This window comes from Peromyscus californicus, unplaced genomic scaffold (genome assembly GCF_007827085.1).
Source record: "Peromyscus californicus insignis strain IS unplaced genomic scaffold, ASM782708v3 Scaffold_20__1_contigs__length_68692818, whole genome shotgun sequence".
Classification (NCBI taxonomy): Eukaryota; Metazoa; Chordata; class Mammalia; order Rodentia; family Cricetidae; genus Peromyscus; species Peromyscus californicus.
Genome location: NW_026294503.1, coordinates 51,302,142 through 51,317,832, shown reverse-complemented (window position 1 = coordinate 51,317,832; position 15,691 = coordinate 51,302,142). Strand labels below are relative to the sequence as shown.

Here is a 15,691-nt window from a genome sequence, read left to right as displayed (position 1 = left end):
CGCACTTGATACAGGGTCTATCTCCATGCTCCCATGTAAGATTTTCATGAGTGCTCCCACATGATCAAGGCATCCCAGGCAACCCCCACCCAACACAGCTGCCCTTGCCAGAGGCCTGACTGTGCCATGGGGTCACTTCAGGCATTCAACAGTAGCAGAGCTAAGTAGACAGGGTCTTTTCTGTGGGTTGGCTGCTCCTGGGTACCACTCAGGGTGGGGTCTTATCTAGGAACTCTGGGACTCGGGTACCAGTCTCAGGCAGGGAAGCATCTCATTCATGGTGGTAAATGACAGTATGTGGCAGCTGTTTGACCAGGGTCTGGAGTCTTACACCTGGCTGAAGGCAGTCTTACCCTGGGACTGAAGGGATGGTGACATGCCCTGAGTTCCTAAGAGTATGGAAGAGGGACCCAGATTCCAGGGCCGACTCAGCACAGGCTTTTTACAAAGGAAACTCGGAGAGTGGCCTCTTGTCCAGAGCCTGACAGAAGATCTGTGCTGGACCCTGACACTTATTCTGCTGGTTCGTAGGTCCTGGGAGTGCCAAGTCCTGGCTTCAGAGGCTCATTGAGCTAGGTCTGTGTCCCACCCAAGTGGTTTCCCATGCCACCTGGACAAATACTCCTTCATCTTCTTAAGTCCCAAGCATGACAGTATGGCCACAGTACTGCTGTGCTCATGACAGGGCCTAGAGCACAGGCCCAGTGTGGGGCCTGGCCTTGAAGAGTGAGTCAAGAACACAGGGCAGGCAAAGGGGTTCTGGGCAAAGGAGCTTGTCATCAAGCATTCCATCTTGAGTTTGACCCCTGGTACCCACATGATAGAAGAGAACGGACTCCAGCAAGCTGTGCTCTGACCTCCACACCTAGGCCACGGCACAGGCATACCAGGCTCCCCAAACAAATGGAAAAAAGAATGTAAAAACCACGAGCCATATGAAGCATCTTTATTTTGTGTTTCCAACACATCACATTCAAAGCACACACCCTGCCTGGCTGAGCTCGCGGGCTCAGATGCATGACTGTCGCCAGCATCCCTTACACCCAGTCAAGCATTTGCACACATGAAAATACATTCAGGGCTTAAGTTAACCTCATGGGTCCTTGTCATCTCATTAAAAAAAACCACCATGGGGCAGATCTCTATGGCCCTACCCTTTTGTCTGAGGGGTGATCTGCACCATGGAAGAGTCAGGAAAGATGGCGCCTCCCCACAGAGCCACAGAGGCAGCTTTCCTCATAACTGGGTTGCCCCTCACCCAAAACAGGCACTAGTCTGAGGGAGCATGTCCCCCAGCTGATCCAGGACATGGACTGACTGCACAGCACTCTGTTGATGTCATGCCCTATCTGACCCAGGATGATCTGAATACAAACAGACACACACTTTCCCTGTGTCTTCCCCTCCGGCCTCTGGGCAGTGTCCTAGTGCCCGAGCAGTGGTGCACTGCTCTTGAAGGAGGGGCAGGTCAGAGAGGGGGCCACAGTGGGTAACTGAGGGCAGGAGCCTGCTCTAGGAGTCCGAAGCCCTTGCCCTATAGGTGGCCTGGTGGTCCTTGGGGATCCCACATCCCAGAGGCCAGGCAGCCTGGGGCATACCTGGGAGCACATGTGGGAAGCCATTCTGAGGGCCCTGAAGCAGCCAGGGCAATGGTTCCAAACCAGTGGATCTGGAAAGGGCAGTAGGGTATGAAGGGACCCCAGCCCAGCAGTTCCTGGCTATTCCTATCCAAGTGATGGTGGGAAGAACCTCCCTGCACAAGGCTGGGACTGCAGAATCATTTATTTCTGCCCTGTCAGGGCCAAATATGGGCCTGTGAGACAGTCTCTAGGCCCTGATGGACAATAACTCCTGCCTCCCTTGGGATCTTTGACCCCCTCCCAGCAAGGACAAGTAGTGGGGGTAATTAAAGACAAAATGTAAGGTGGCTGTGAGAGGTCTCAGCCTGTCCTGGCTTCTTTTTGTCCCCGCAGCCTTCCAGGGTTGAACTCCTGGTCCAGCCCTGTTTACCCAAGTCTAAACATGGCAGCCATTAGAGGCTCTGTGTGCAGAAGCCCTAGCTTAGCCCCAATAGTGCTCAGCATCTTTGTCTGGACTTTATTCTTTCACTTGACAGAATAGATTTGTGCATTTCAGAGCAGGTTTGAGATGGCTGCCCACCTCTGCCTGGCACCCACACAGCAGGCCTCACTGAGGGAAACTTCCTCTTGGCTGTCTGGGCTGGGGGCCCAAGGGTGGGCATTTGGCAAGGAAGGGCCAGGGTGAGGAACACTCCTGGCCACACCGAGCTTCTGAAGCTAGGATTCTCTCCCGGGCTCTCTTTGGTATCTCATCAAACTGAGGCTGACTGTCCTGCCAGCTCTGGACCATGCTGAGGCCCATTCTGCTAGGCCACACCAGGAAAGAACCAATCCAGAGGCCAGCATCCACCCAGGCAGAGAAGGGATGCTACCCTCAGGGTGAGGCCACTGCCATGGGCCCCAGGCTCACTTTTTGTAGTGATTGGGGGCATCTGCGAAGGCAAACTTGAGGCGATAGGCCTCGGCCAGCAGCAGGCTGACGTCCTGGTCATCCCAGTGGGCAGTAGGCAGGTTCTGGAGGAAGAGCAGCAACTCCTGGGGGAGAAACAGACAGTTAGGGAGGGTCTGGGGCTGCAGGCCAGGTCCAGCAGCAGGCACCCAGGAGAACTCAGTCAGCAGCAGGAGCAGAGAGAGCATGGCGCAGTGCCCTCAGCTGCTGGGGTCCCTCTCACTCACTCACTCACCCTTCAACCCCACCCAGTCAGACTCTGGCCTCTGTAGTCTGTCACCCAGCTAAGCATCTGAGAAGCCACACAGTGGATCTTCTCAGGACTGCAGCTGTGACCCATTTTCTAAACCTTTTAATACTCCAGGGACACAGCATCAGTGGTCTCCATGGCCAGGAAGGCTCCATAGGCCAGGCCGCAGGAGAATTCTGGGAGTCCAGAGCTTCTTTAAGACCAGAGAGTAACACATCAACTCTCTACATATTTCCTCATGTGTCAGGTGACCCATCTCAGGTCTCAGCAATATATTTATACCATAGGGCAGAGTTATCACAGAAGCCTCACAACAGAGCCACCTGCCCCCTCCTCCATTCTTCCCCAAGACCAAAGGTAACCAGTTCTGACACTGGGGGCTGGACAACAAGACACCCAACTAGGAACAATCATTCATGTCACCCTAGAAGCTCAGGGACCTCCTTTATAAGAAGAGCAGCATGACTGGCCTGCCAGCCATTGGGATGGCATATAGACCACAGGGACATGTCCAGCACCAGGCACGCACAGAATGAACACACTAGACACACACTGCATACTGTGGGCACACAGTAGACATACACTGCACATACTGGACACACTGTACACTGTGGACACACAGTAGACATGCACTGTACACACTGGACATACTGCACACTGTGGGCACACAGTAGACATGCGCTGCACATACTGGACACACACTGAGTACAGGCTGAGTACACACTGGACAGTTCCAGCCACTGCCACTCAGTTCTACTGGCATTAGGGGTAAAAAGCTCTGCTTTGGGGTTTCCATGCTGCAGCTCCTCTGCTTCATCCATCACCCCAGGTCTACACTAGGCCATGTCTTAGAGTGGGGATGTGGGGGTGCCCCACAGGCTCAGGGATGTCTGAGAGCTAAGAGTTTAGAACCAGGACATACACTGTTTAGACAGTGAGTCACTAACAACAGCTGAGGCCAGTGACGGGAGGAGAAAACCACAGGTTCTTGGGGACACCATGGTAAGATGCATGTGACCCCCATACATCTTGGCATCAACAGCCTGGTCTCTCCTGGATAGATGGCTCACATACAGAATCTCTGGGGACTTCATCAAGGACAGGGTGGGTCTTAGAGGTTTGTATGGTTATAACAGCTTCCCAGAAAGGAGTCTCCAAAGATGAATGGGTGTGAGCTAGGCCACCACCTCCAGGGAGCAGCACACTCCTTTCCAATGGTTCTACAGACACCAGCTCTACATGACCTGGGTCCTGAAGTCACCCCCCCCCCCCCAGCTCAGACAGCTGACAAGAGACAGAGAGCAGCCGGCTTCAAAACAGCCCAGCCCAGCAGGGCCTAGTTCGCAATCTATGGCAGCTGCTGGACTCTGGCCCACCAAGCTTCCAGAACCTTACTTAGATAGCAGGGAGGAGCCTGAGCTGCCTATTAATGTGGACTAGGATAGCACTGTCGGTATGGGTAGAATCAGAAGAGGCCACAGTGGTGCTCAGGACAGTAGCCCAGGCTTGGGTCTGGCTGATCAGAACAGACTTCCCTCATGATCCCTAACCCAGGTTAGAGGGAACCTCCAGCAGACCCAGGGATGCACACTCCGATCACCAGAGCCATGTGCCAGGACATTCTTTAATCGCCGTTTACTCTTGCTCCCCCACCCCTATTTCCTTTGCATTTTGGATACTTTCTGCGGGCCTTTAAATTGAATTCACGGAGCAGGTCTCCCTGGCAGCATGTCCTCAGGGACACATCAACATCAATCTACTGTCTTCCACCATTAGATGCAACTTACACGGATGCCAATCCAATTCTGAGCAGGTCATAAATAAATACCTTTGGTTTTATTTTTAATCCACTTCGCTTCATATTATCATGACCTCGCTACTTGCAAGGTGAGAAGCAATACCCTCCCATTACGGTAACTTACCGACTCCACTGCACACTCAATTTCAGAATCTAATTTAGTCCCCCAGGTTCACTGAATGGAGGGAGAATGGAAATGCCTGGCTCTTCACGGCCTGCAATGCTAAAGAAGGAAAAATCTATCCAGGTGACCTTTAAGGCAGGCAAGGAACACAGACGAACACGGCCTTAAATACAGATTTCTTTTTTAAAAAGGCTTGTCTTTCTGTTGCAGCAGGCAGCAGCATCTCCTATCTAGGAAACATGGTGCATTTATTAGAGGCTGTTGTCCGTCACCAACAGGGCACACGAGGCAAGCAGTAACTCACGAAGCCATCGCTGGCACGCCACAGGGGCTGGCAGGGGACAGCTCTGCATTGCACAACTACGGTGACAGGGTATGTCCCTCCACTGAGCCCATGTTAGAACTCTGCAGGTAGCACTTGACCCTTCAGCCTTAACCCCAGAACCAAACCAGTGCTATGACCACTCTGGTGGCTGTGAAAATAGAGGGCGGTTTCTCTTCTGCCACTGCCACTGCAGAAACTCAAGGACACCGCCACTAGAGTACAGTGGGGTGTTACACACCTGCCTTGCTCCATTTGCCTTGTCCTTCATTTAACAAAGGAGTCTGTGGTCAGTGGGGACCAAAAGTGACAGGACCCACTACATACCCTGTGGGTCACTGCTTCTCAGCCCTGAGCACATGTGGGCTGTGGTCATCTGAAAAACTCCAGATTCATACCAGTGCTCCTGATGTAACCCAGGACGACATCCCATATGAATGGGCTTAGTATCCCAGCAGTGGCCTTGGCCAAGGGGATGACTGGGCCACATCCTGGACACTAAGGCCCCCTCACAGGACAATGTGGATCCAGACAATTTCTGTTCTACCTAGCAGCCTAGTCAGGGTGCACCCTGATCGCAGGAAGAACAGTGCTTCCCCTCAGGCACAGTTGCTTTGGAAGATGTTGGATCAAGCCCCACAAGCTGGGCTGCTTCAGCCTGCTCTGTATGCAGTGCTAAAGAGTACCCTCTTCAACACAGCCTCGCTGCCATGTCTGGCCCCTGGAGAGGCTCCAAGAGATGAGGCACTGAATGTTAAGGAGAGAACCTGGTTCTGTCTGCTCCTTGACAAAGAGTTTGTCTATTCAGAGTCAGTGCTTTGCAATGTTGTATGCACAAGGGATCACTCTTACACATAGGCCCTTCCACAGAAGACAATATGGTGAGCTGCTTACACTCTTGGTCCCTCTTAGGATCCATTGCCGGGTCTCTGAGAGTTGAGGATCTGGTGGGATCCTGGGGTCAGATGTCAGTGGACTTTCATTCAAGCTCTGGCTCTGAACACATCACCCTCCACAATCATGTCCCTGATGCTGTCATGGGGATCTGCCTTCTCTGCAACATCAGTAGCTCCATGTGTCCTTTGGTCCCTCAAATACGGTGCATGGCCCTTGGTGGTCACTGAGTGCAGGGATCAGATAGTATAGGGGGTCAATGTTTACAACTGCTGAGCAACTAGGGCCAAATCTCATGCCTGCCTTTGTTGCTGTGTAGCCCTGGGCAAATCTCCTAACTCTTCTGTCTCTGTTTCTCAGCTGTATAATGGAGACTGTGCTGGGTCCTCCCCTGTTGGTTGCCAAGTGTGTGCATAGTGTCCCAGAGTGCCTGGGGTAAAAGGTTCGGTGGCAGCAGCTGGTTAATAGTGTAACTGTCACGAGTGAGGTGACCAGCACTCCGGAGACAGCAGGAGCTATACAGCAGCACCAGCCTTGAAAGAAGAACTGCTGCTGAACAAGTTCCCTGTCTATGACAAAGGATGAGTTAGTTAGCAGACAGGTATGTGTGTGTATGGGGGTGGGGCAGATAGATAAATAGATAGGTAGGTAGATAGATAGACAGGTAGGTAGATAGATAGATAGATAGATAGATAGATAGATAGATAGATAGGTAGATAGATAGATAGGTAGATAGACAGATATAGATAGATAGATAGATAGATAGATAGATAGATAGATAGATAGATAGATAGATAGATAGAGAGAGATAGATAGATAGATAGAGATAGAGATAGAGATAGAGAGATAGAGAGATAATGTGCACAATCATGTGGAGGCTGGAAGACAATCTTTAATGTTTCTCCTTAGGAGCTAGCCATGTCAGTGAGACCTAGAGCTCACCCTAGGATTAGGGTAGGCTGGACAGCTAGTAAGCCCTAGGGATGTGCCTGTGTCTGCCTCCCCAGTGCTGGGATTACAAGCATATACCACTGTATTTAGCTTTTTAACATGGGTTGTGGAGGGTTGAACTTGGGTCCTCACCAGCACCTCATCAGCTTAGTCGTCTCCCTAACTGGCAGACAAGTTTATTTGGCAGAATGTTCAAAGATGGAGGACAGCAGCACCTTGCTTTCCCACCTGGAGTATTGGATGCAGCAGGGATGAGGCGGTTCTGTGGGAAGGAACCGCCATCAAGGGCTCAGCGACCCTGCTGTGGGTAGGAATCCACCATGTCTGCACACCTGCCAGTGTCGTCAGCAATCCTAAGAGAAGGCTATCCTGCATGCCTGTACCACAGTGGGTGTTCCTGAGGCCACGGAGAGGCAGAAGGTGGTGTCCTTCAACCTCATTAAACCTGCTCTTCAAATTCCAACTCAGGTGCAAAAACGAACTGTATTTAATTAAAAATGTTTCCAAAGGGCTGACTGGGGCTTGAATTGCTAAGTGGATAAAACAAAGCTCTCTCACCCTCCACCTGCCTCTGACCTGGGAAAACCCCAGCAGACCTTCAGGGCAGGTGCACTCAGATCACACAAGGGCAGTGTTCTATAAAGCGTTCTTGTACAAGGCCTACCTTGGCCTGCTGGCAATTCATATGACTTTTCTAAGTGGATGATGTACCTGAGCTGGCTGAAGATGGTCACTGCCTGCCAGCACTAGGGGCATAGACACTAAGCTTCAAGACACAAAGTTTCTTATATAAAAAGTAAAATGTGCCCAACTCTGGAAAGGAACCATCCATGTGGCCCTGCCTTTATCTCTCAGAAATGTGCTGGTGACAGCTGTCAGCGCATGATGGGGACCCACTGGACTCTAGTCAGAGTGCATCAGAACAAACTGGAGAGGGAAACAGAGGGTAGAGAATATGCAGGGCAGATCTAGTTTCTGCTTCAGGGTTGGGGTCAAGTGCAGAAGGCCAAGGAATGAGCCAGTGAACAGGCAGGGTTAGGATGCAGGACCTAGCACTGCATCTTCCAGATGGATGTTCCAAACATGAGAGCTGAACAGTAAGGTCTAAGGCCAGGACCTCCACAGACACAAAGACCCTGTAAGAGCAAAGCGCTGGAAGAACAGGTCAGAGCTAGGTGTCATGATGAGCCAGGTGCTATGTGAACTCCTGGGGCCGCCATGGCCTCCATTCTCTGGGACACTGCTTTGTCTGTAGATAGTGGGCTGTGAGTATCCCTGCATGTCACCTGTGTGGTCACATGGATTCACAGGCTTGTGTGATTGGTATGTGATGTGATTGGTGGCAATAGGGAATAAGGTGAACTCTTTTTTCTTAAATACCTGTCTGTACTTTCTAACCTTTTCAAAATTACACGCATTAACAAATGCTAAACGGAAGGTCTAGTTTGAGTCAAGGGGTGGCCTGACTGCTAGAGTGGCATATGTCTGGCCCACACTGGACCCTTCTTGTTTGGGTCCCCTGACAGTTGCCCTGCATGGTTACAGAGGCTCTCTATTTACAGGGACAGGGAGAAAGCCTGGATGGTATGGGACATCACACTGTCCTCTAGCAAACAGGGTGACAAGGGTAAATCATTCATTCACTGGGACTTCCCAGGTGCACAGAGGACTGTACCCTATCCTTGGGCCAGCCCTGCAGCGACAGAGAGTCAGGAAATGAGTAGGGATCATGTTTAGCAGAAGCCAGTGGGTATAACTGAGCAGTGTGCCTAGCTGGCTGCTGTGGTCCATGGAATATCTGAAACATGGTGACGAGCTGAGATGTAGCGCTGTCAGAACCTGTATACATTTTGGATGGTGGGTACAGACAAAAGAAGGCAGAGATTTTCTTCAATAATTCTATGGGCAGTGCAGGTTAAAATGACAGCATTTTGGCTTTGCTGAACTAAATAAAGGGTTTCGTTAAATTTCATTACATTAAATTTTTAGTTAGCATATAAAATGGGTTTCACGACCACATTTTCATACATACAGATCACTGGACCTGACTCTTATTCCCCTCCACTGTCTTCACAATCCCTTTCTTCCCCTTCTTTTGGTCCCCTTCCTTCTCCTAGTGACCCCACTTCTGCTTTCACATCATACACAGACAGTCAAGACCTAGTGTCTACACAGAGGGAAACCTGGTATTAGTCAGGGTTCTCTCTCTATATATGTGTGTGTGTATAAATATGTATATACATGTATATATGTTCTATCTCTATATAATATATTCTCATATTCTATCTATCTATCTATCTATCTATCTATCTATCTATCTATCTATCTATATATTTACACACACACGTATATGTTATATGTATATGGGATTTAGGAGGCTATAATGCCTGGGAAAGAATAGACTTGCCAGCAAGAGCAAGCTTCCTTCTTCCATGTCCTTTATATAGGCTGCCAGCAGAAGGTATGGTCCGGATTAAAGATGGATCTTCCAACCTCAAAAGACCCAGATAAAAGTGGGTCTTCCCACTTCGGATGATTTAGCTAAGGGGAAAAAAGTCACAGGTGTACCCAGCAGCTTGGGTTTTAGTTAATTCCAAATGTGCTCAAGTTGACATCCAAGAACAGCCATCACGCTCCTTCTCTTGTCCCTCCTTCCCTTTACAGTTCTTAAGTGGCACGGGGCACATTAGCACATGTTTGTAGTTCTAGCACTACAGGCTGAGGTGGAAAGGACGCAAGTTCAAGGCCAGCCTGGACCATATATAGAAACCCAATCTGGGAAAACAAAGATAAACACGTGAGTGAATGAATCTAAGTGGCTCTGCCCTGAGTCACGATGCCTCCTGGCACTCCTGAGACCCTGTGCGCAGACAGACCATGGGGCGTGGAGGCCAAGCTCATCAGCAGCTCCTGCACTGCAGAGAACACACAGATCTGCTTAAAGCTACTCAAGCCTGAGGTTTACAAATTGCCAACATGCAAAGATGAATAAATTAATCAGGACAGGGCTAAAAGGGCTGGCTGTCTCTTCTCGTTGCTTTCTTCCCTAACTGGGAAAGATGAAGGAAGGGCCTCCGCCCTGACACACGAGGCGGGCAGTGGGGTTAATTGGTTTAACCCATCTCCCATCCTGCTCAGCTCAGCTTTGTGCCTTGACCAGAAACCCTGAGGGCTGGAGATGCTGCAAGGAGCTTACTTGCCCTCTGCTGAAAAAGAGGGCCAGGTGCCACCTGGGCCACTGTTTGGGACATCCAGGACAGAGCACAGGATCTCCTGGGAGACAAATTCTTGATTCCTTTCTTCCAACTTGTCAGTCTTTTAAGAAGAGCAAACAGGCATGGAGAGGCTGGAAGATGGTTAGGAGTGAGGGGAAGGACGAGGTGTGTGGAAGGCACACCTGTAACAGAATGGCACAGCCCATCTTCATCTGCTTAGGAAGCAGCAGGGAACACCAGAGCCCCACACACTGTCCCTTTGAAGGCCACCCTGATATACAAGTGAGAAGACAGGATCCCTCCAAGCAGGAGGGCAGTTACACAGAGGAAGTGCCCCCCAGGAGTCCTCAGTTTCCTTGTTGCCTGTTGCCTTCACTGGGACCCTCGATGACCATCAACCACAGTCCCTTCCTCAGGGCAGAGTTGGGGATAAATAAGACACACATGAAGCATAGCATACAGGTTCTGTTGAGGTGCTGCCCCCTGCATGTCCTCACTACTATAGCCCTGGCTATGTGAACCTTCACACAACCCTGTCACAGAGCAGGAAATAGAATCTGGTAGTCAAGAAAGATGGGACAAAGGTCAAAACAGAGGGCTGCCTGCACCTGGCTCTGGGACCGGAACATTCATACTCTCAGACTTCCTGAGGCGAGCTGTGCCTCAGACAGCTGTCTCTGGCTCCCAGCTAACCCTCATCCCCATCCTGGTCCCAGCCTCTAGAGTCTCTGCAAACCTTGGGCTTGGGAAGCCAAAGGGCATGGCTCTACTCAAAGGCACAGACCTCAAGCAGAAGGCAGGGGGACAGGACACCCTGTCCATACCCATCTGCACTGGATTGCAGGGGCTATGCCCACAGTCAACATGAAACACATTCATGCTAGCTAGACACATGTAAAATCAAAGTGTGGGCAGGGGATGGGACCCAAACACTCTGAAACAAACAGGCAAGTCAGGAAGAGAAGGCTTACAGGAAGAGGTCCTTAAGCCAGTGAAGAGATGCTCTCAACAATGGACTGAGATAACAGCCCGGAGACATCACTGGCCACCCACAAGCCTGGCACAAACCCACAAGGTGTGAGCCCACTCTGCTGGCAAGGACAGCTGTCAGAAAGAGATCTGGAACTAGGGAGATGGCTCTGTAGGTGAAGTGCCCATTGCCCAAGCACGGGAACCTGAGTTGGATCCCTAGCATGTATATTAAAAGCAACAATAAGAACATGGGACATGGTGGTGTGTGCTTGTAATCCCAGTGCTGGGGAGGCAAGATTCCTGGAACTTGTGGCCAACCAACCTCTCTTACATAGATACTCCATTTCTATGAGGTACCCAAGGTTGATGTGCACATCACACATAACATGCATACACACACACACACACACACACACACACACACACACACACACACACACACACACCAAATCTGGGGAGAAACAGAGAGCACCTGAGAACTGGTTGACAGCAGAGAACCTTCAAGAGCTCTGCTGGCACAGCCCAGCTCCCAAGCCTGTGTGCATGCATGCATACAGATTACCCCACGTCTCTTGTTGCTGGGAACAACTAGACAACTCAACAGAGGAAGGGGTCGTTTCCCACAGGACGTCAGAGGGCTTGGTTCATCACGGAGGGAGGGTACAACAGAGCAAAGCAGCTCTCGCTTTGGTAGTCAGGAAGCAGGGAGAGTGTCGTATTTCTTTTTCCCTGCCAGTCCACAGGATGCTGCTACCCACATCCAGGCTGGGTCTCCTCTCAGTTAACTATTTTTGAAAGCATCCTCACAGTGGCATTCAGGTGTGTTCCTCCTCAATCTCTGAGGTGGCAATGGGGACTGGTGAAGGTACTGATCTTAACGGCTCGCTTCTAGCTGGCTCACCCTATGCTCAACCTCTGACTAGCAGTCAAGGAGCTGAATACATTTGTCTGCTTGCCAAATCAAAGCGGTACGCATTCAACCATGCCTTCCATTTTTCCATATTTAAATTTCTTTAGTAATAAAATGTTAAAGAAAGGACTACCCCTGCTAGTGTACAAAAAGTCCTGGCACAGCCATACAATGGGGTGTTTATTTAGCAGTTTAAAAATATGTTCTCGAGAGGCTTGAAGATACCCTGGAGTGTGACAGACAGTGAGGCAATGTGGGGGCTACGCAGGCACTTGTGGCCCTTTTTATGCCAACAGAGCAGAACAGCAGGAAATGGTCCCTTTCTTGAAGAGCTGGGCTTGGGGTGGGAAGAGCTATCCCGTGGCTCCCTTTTTTAAAATGCTGTTTTTTAAGGTTGTATTTTTGCAGTGGAGAGTAGTCAACCCACGGTTTCCATTTTCAAAGGCAAGCCAAACATCTCCTCCTTCGTAGCGGGTCCTGGCGGTGTCTCCTCACCAGCAGGACTAGGCAAACTCTCCACTGCACAGGGCGAGGGACTCAAGCCACATGCCCTGAAGGAGGCATCCTGGCAGCCACAAGCTTTCTTGCAATTGACCACCAGGGCCTCCTGGGTGTATATCACCATCTGTCTGGTCCATGAACTTAGAAGCCAGGAGCCTTGGTCAAAGCTGCCCAGGACCTCCTACATGGTCTCAGCTCAGGCATATGTAGCACGGGCCTTTTCTGTGGTACAGGAACCATGACTGTTTCTCCAAGGCAGGCTGGGAGGGCCAAAACCCCATCTCAGGCCAGGTGCTAGCCAGAGGGAGGGAGGCCACACTCAATAAGCCCCTGTCTCTTATCCATGCCAGGCACAGGAAGAACAGTAGAGCTCTGTCTCTCACCTCATAGGGTCACTGGGTGGCCATCAGCCGGTAAACCAAAAGCATACAGAACTTCATCTGACAGGCAGTGACGGGGAAGGGACCAAGGGCAGACTGTGCTGGGCCCCCACACTGTGGTCTCTGTGTCTAAACCCATCCAACTCGGGATCTCTGCCTCCCAACAAAATCAACAACCCAGAGAGGGTGACCTCAGTGCCCCAGGAGAGATGACAGCAAACCGTGCAGGGCAGACCTGCACCGCCTTGGGTGTCCTGGCTCCTAGCTGGCCCCTGCCTGCAAGAGGAGCTGTATGGCCCCATGGTACGAGTACTTGCCCCACAGGGCCTGTTCACAGTGGACTCTGACCCTGAAGTCCTTTCTTGCCCATCCCATGGGCTCAGTCTCCAGCTTGGACAGTTGACTTTTTTGACAATCCACTTATTATTTGAGAGTCTTGTCAAATTTGGGCCCAGATCAGGTCAAAAATTAGGAAAGTGAGAGTGACTGGGACTGAACGGTGGCTACCGGCTGACCGTCTCTCGGCTGACATCCCACTCAGGGTAGAAAGAGGACACCTCAACAGAGCCATCCTCTGAAGAACCCACAACAGCATGGGGACATGGACTGTCCTTGTAATTAATTTCTCTTTTTTTCTAAAAGGAATTCTAAAGAGAAAAACAGCATTTGGTGGTGAAAACAGGGGCTGGCACAAAAGCTCCAGCGGAGCCGGCTTCCCTTTCATCTCCCAGAATGGCTGAGAGACTTCTGATCAACATACAGAGAATGCTCACATCCAAGCACTGCGATTAGAGTCTGTTTCATCCCAAGCAGACTTCTTGCTTTTGTGGTACCTAGGGCCAGGATGTGGGGCCATGTGGTCCTGAGGCATCACTGGGGAGGTGGTGGAGCTTAAGGCAGGATGTGATCACAGGGAAGGAGCCCACACCTCCACTCTTATCTACAAGGCAGCAGACTCACTGCCCTCACACCAGGATCCCTGGAGAGCACGCCTGTGGAGAGGGCCTCTGTGAGGCCTCTGCCAGCTCCTAATCTCAGAGCTATCACCAGGAGGCAGATGCAGGGTGGACAGAAGGGGCTAGAACACTGGAGCTGTGGGTCCGACATCCTGAGCTTTTCTCAGCAGCTGTCACTCCCCAATCTGATTCCAGGCCCACAGGCGGAGGCAGCTCTCAGCTAGAGGCAAGCTGAATGGGAGGCACAGAGGGCATCTGCAGGTCCACTAGCCCCCTAGAAGCTCCAGGCAAGCCAGCCCTGACTGCTACACTACACACAGGGAGAAGGTATCTCTTCTGGGGAGCCTCAGGCAGTGCATGGACTTGATCTGGTCATCTGGTCCTGCCATCACACCCATGAGACTTCTCTGGTAGTAGAGCAAGAATGTAGGAGGGCGCTGGGTATCCTGCTTGTCTTCAGCAGCAGGGAGTGGGAAGCACAGTGAGAACACGGTCCTGGGCTTATCCAGCCCATGCTGGCTACATGTCCCCCCTCTCTGTACTGGTCACATTTCTACCCATTTATCTCTAGACTCGTCTACCCACACTCCACCGGCAGCCCTCAGTGGTGCCTTCCACCTTTCCGTCAGACCGAACTTGCCCTTGCAGCTCTGCTTTGGAAACCCTTTGATCTCAGAGTGTGTGCAGTGCCAGACAGAAGCAGCAAGCCCCCTACTGAAATGAGAGCAAGGTGCAGATTCCGCTTGTCAGACATACTCAGGGGCTGTCGGGGAGCACTGCCCTATCACAGCCCAAGGGAACTCAGTGTGCACCTGCCACACAGCAGGCAGGAAAGCCCAGAGCTGCAGCCAGCACAGACCCCCCCCCCCCCCCCATCACAGGGCTGTGAGGAAGCTGTAATCACAGACAGCCCAGTCCAAACAGCCTGCAGATGAGCAGCAGGACAGAAGCCGCTGGGTCATGGCACCTGGTTTCTGTGTGATGTGTGCTATGACACCCACACTCAGGACAGGGTCTCCCATTCCTTTTGTATGTACCCAAGGTTCAATCTTCTGTTCCTTGCTCATCAAGGGTCCTTTTTAACCCCAGGGCAAGATGGGACTGTCTAGGTAAGGCTATCTGTGACCTATCTGAAAGACCTTCAGGGAAATGACATCCCAGAATGTCCTCAAGCATAAGAAGCCAGGCCTAGCACTCACCACAACCTAGAAAGTAGCATAGCTCAGTGCCTATCCAAACTCAGCAGCCAGCACAGCTGAGTGCTCCTTAGTCAACCAAGATTCCAGTCAAGGGATGGAGCCCCTGCCCTTCAGAGAGGGTCATGAGAGCGCTGGGTCTCAAGCTCCCTTCCCAGAAATGGCCCATCACTGAAAGCTGTGTTTCAAGGTGCATACATATTACCCACTGTCACAGAGCTGAGTTCACAGGTTCACTAGCAAAATGGCATTTTCCTTGTAATATACTTTGTAAAAGTTCTTCAATTTCTGGAGTTGTCCAACTCTGAGTTCTCACATTGATTTTCTGCTGTCAGGGAAGCCAGGTGGAAAGATACACAGGTGGCTGAGGTCTGGAAAGGTCAGTTTCCACATTGGTACATCCGAGGAGCCATGACCTGTCTCAGTTGATGATGTGGGGAGTGGGCACAACACCCCTCACCAACCAGAGCACGAGAGGGCACCGAGCATCACAGAAATCCCCTCAGAGTGATCAACAGTATATGGAGAGTGACAGCCCAGCCCTCACAGCCTGGCTTGTTGTGTACATGTGAAGACTAGACAGGTGTGCTAGCGCCTCCTCTCAGCTGAACCGGGAGCTGCAGCTCACAGGCTGTGTTAGGGAACAGGCCCTGGTGTGGGCACGAGCCCAGGGTGGGACGGCTGCTCTGCAAC

At 51.3% G+C, this 15,691-nt stretch overlaps 1 protein-coding gene across 7 annotated transcripts in view; it reads right to left on the bottom strand.

Annotated features, from left to right (window-relative positions):
• Window positions 1–931: 931 nt before the first annotated feature.
• Tbc1d22a (TBC1 domain family member 22A) overlaps window positions 932–15,691 on the bottom strand; it is a 301,414-nt gene continuing 286,654 nt past the window's right edge. For all 7 annotated transcript variants that reach the window (XM_052748584.1, XM_052748580.1, XM_052748582.1 and 4 more), the window contains one exon: window positions 932–2,615. In XM_052748584.1, coding sequence (XP_052604544.1) covers window positions 2,487–2,615 — 129 coding nt within the window. In that variant the 3' untranslated portion in view covers window positions 932–2,486. The remainder of the gene's footprint in view (window positions 2,616–15,691) is intronic.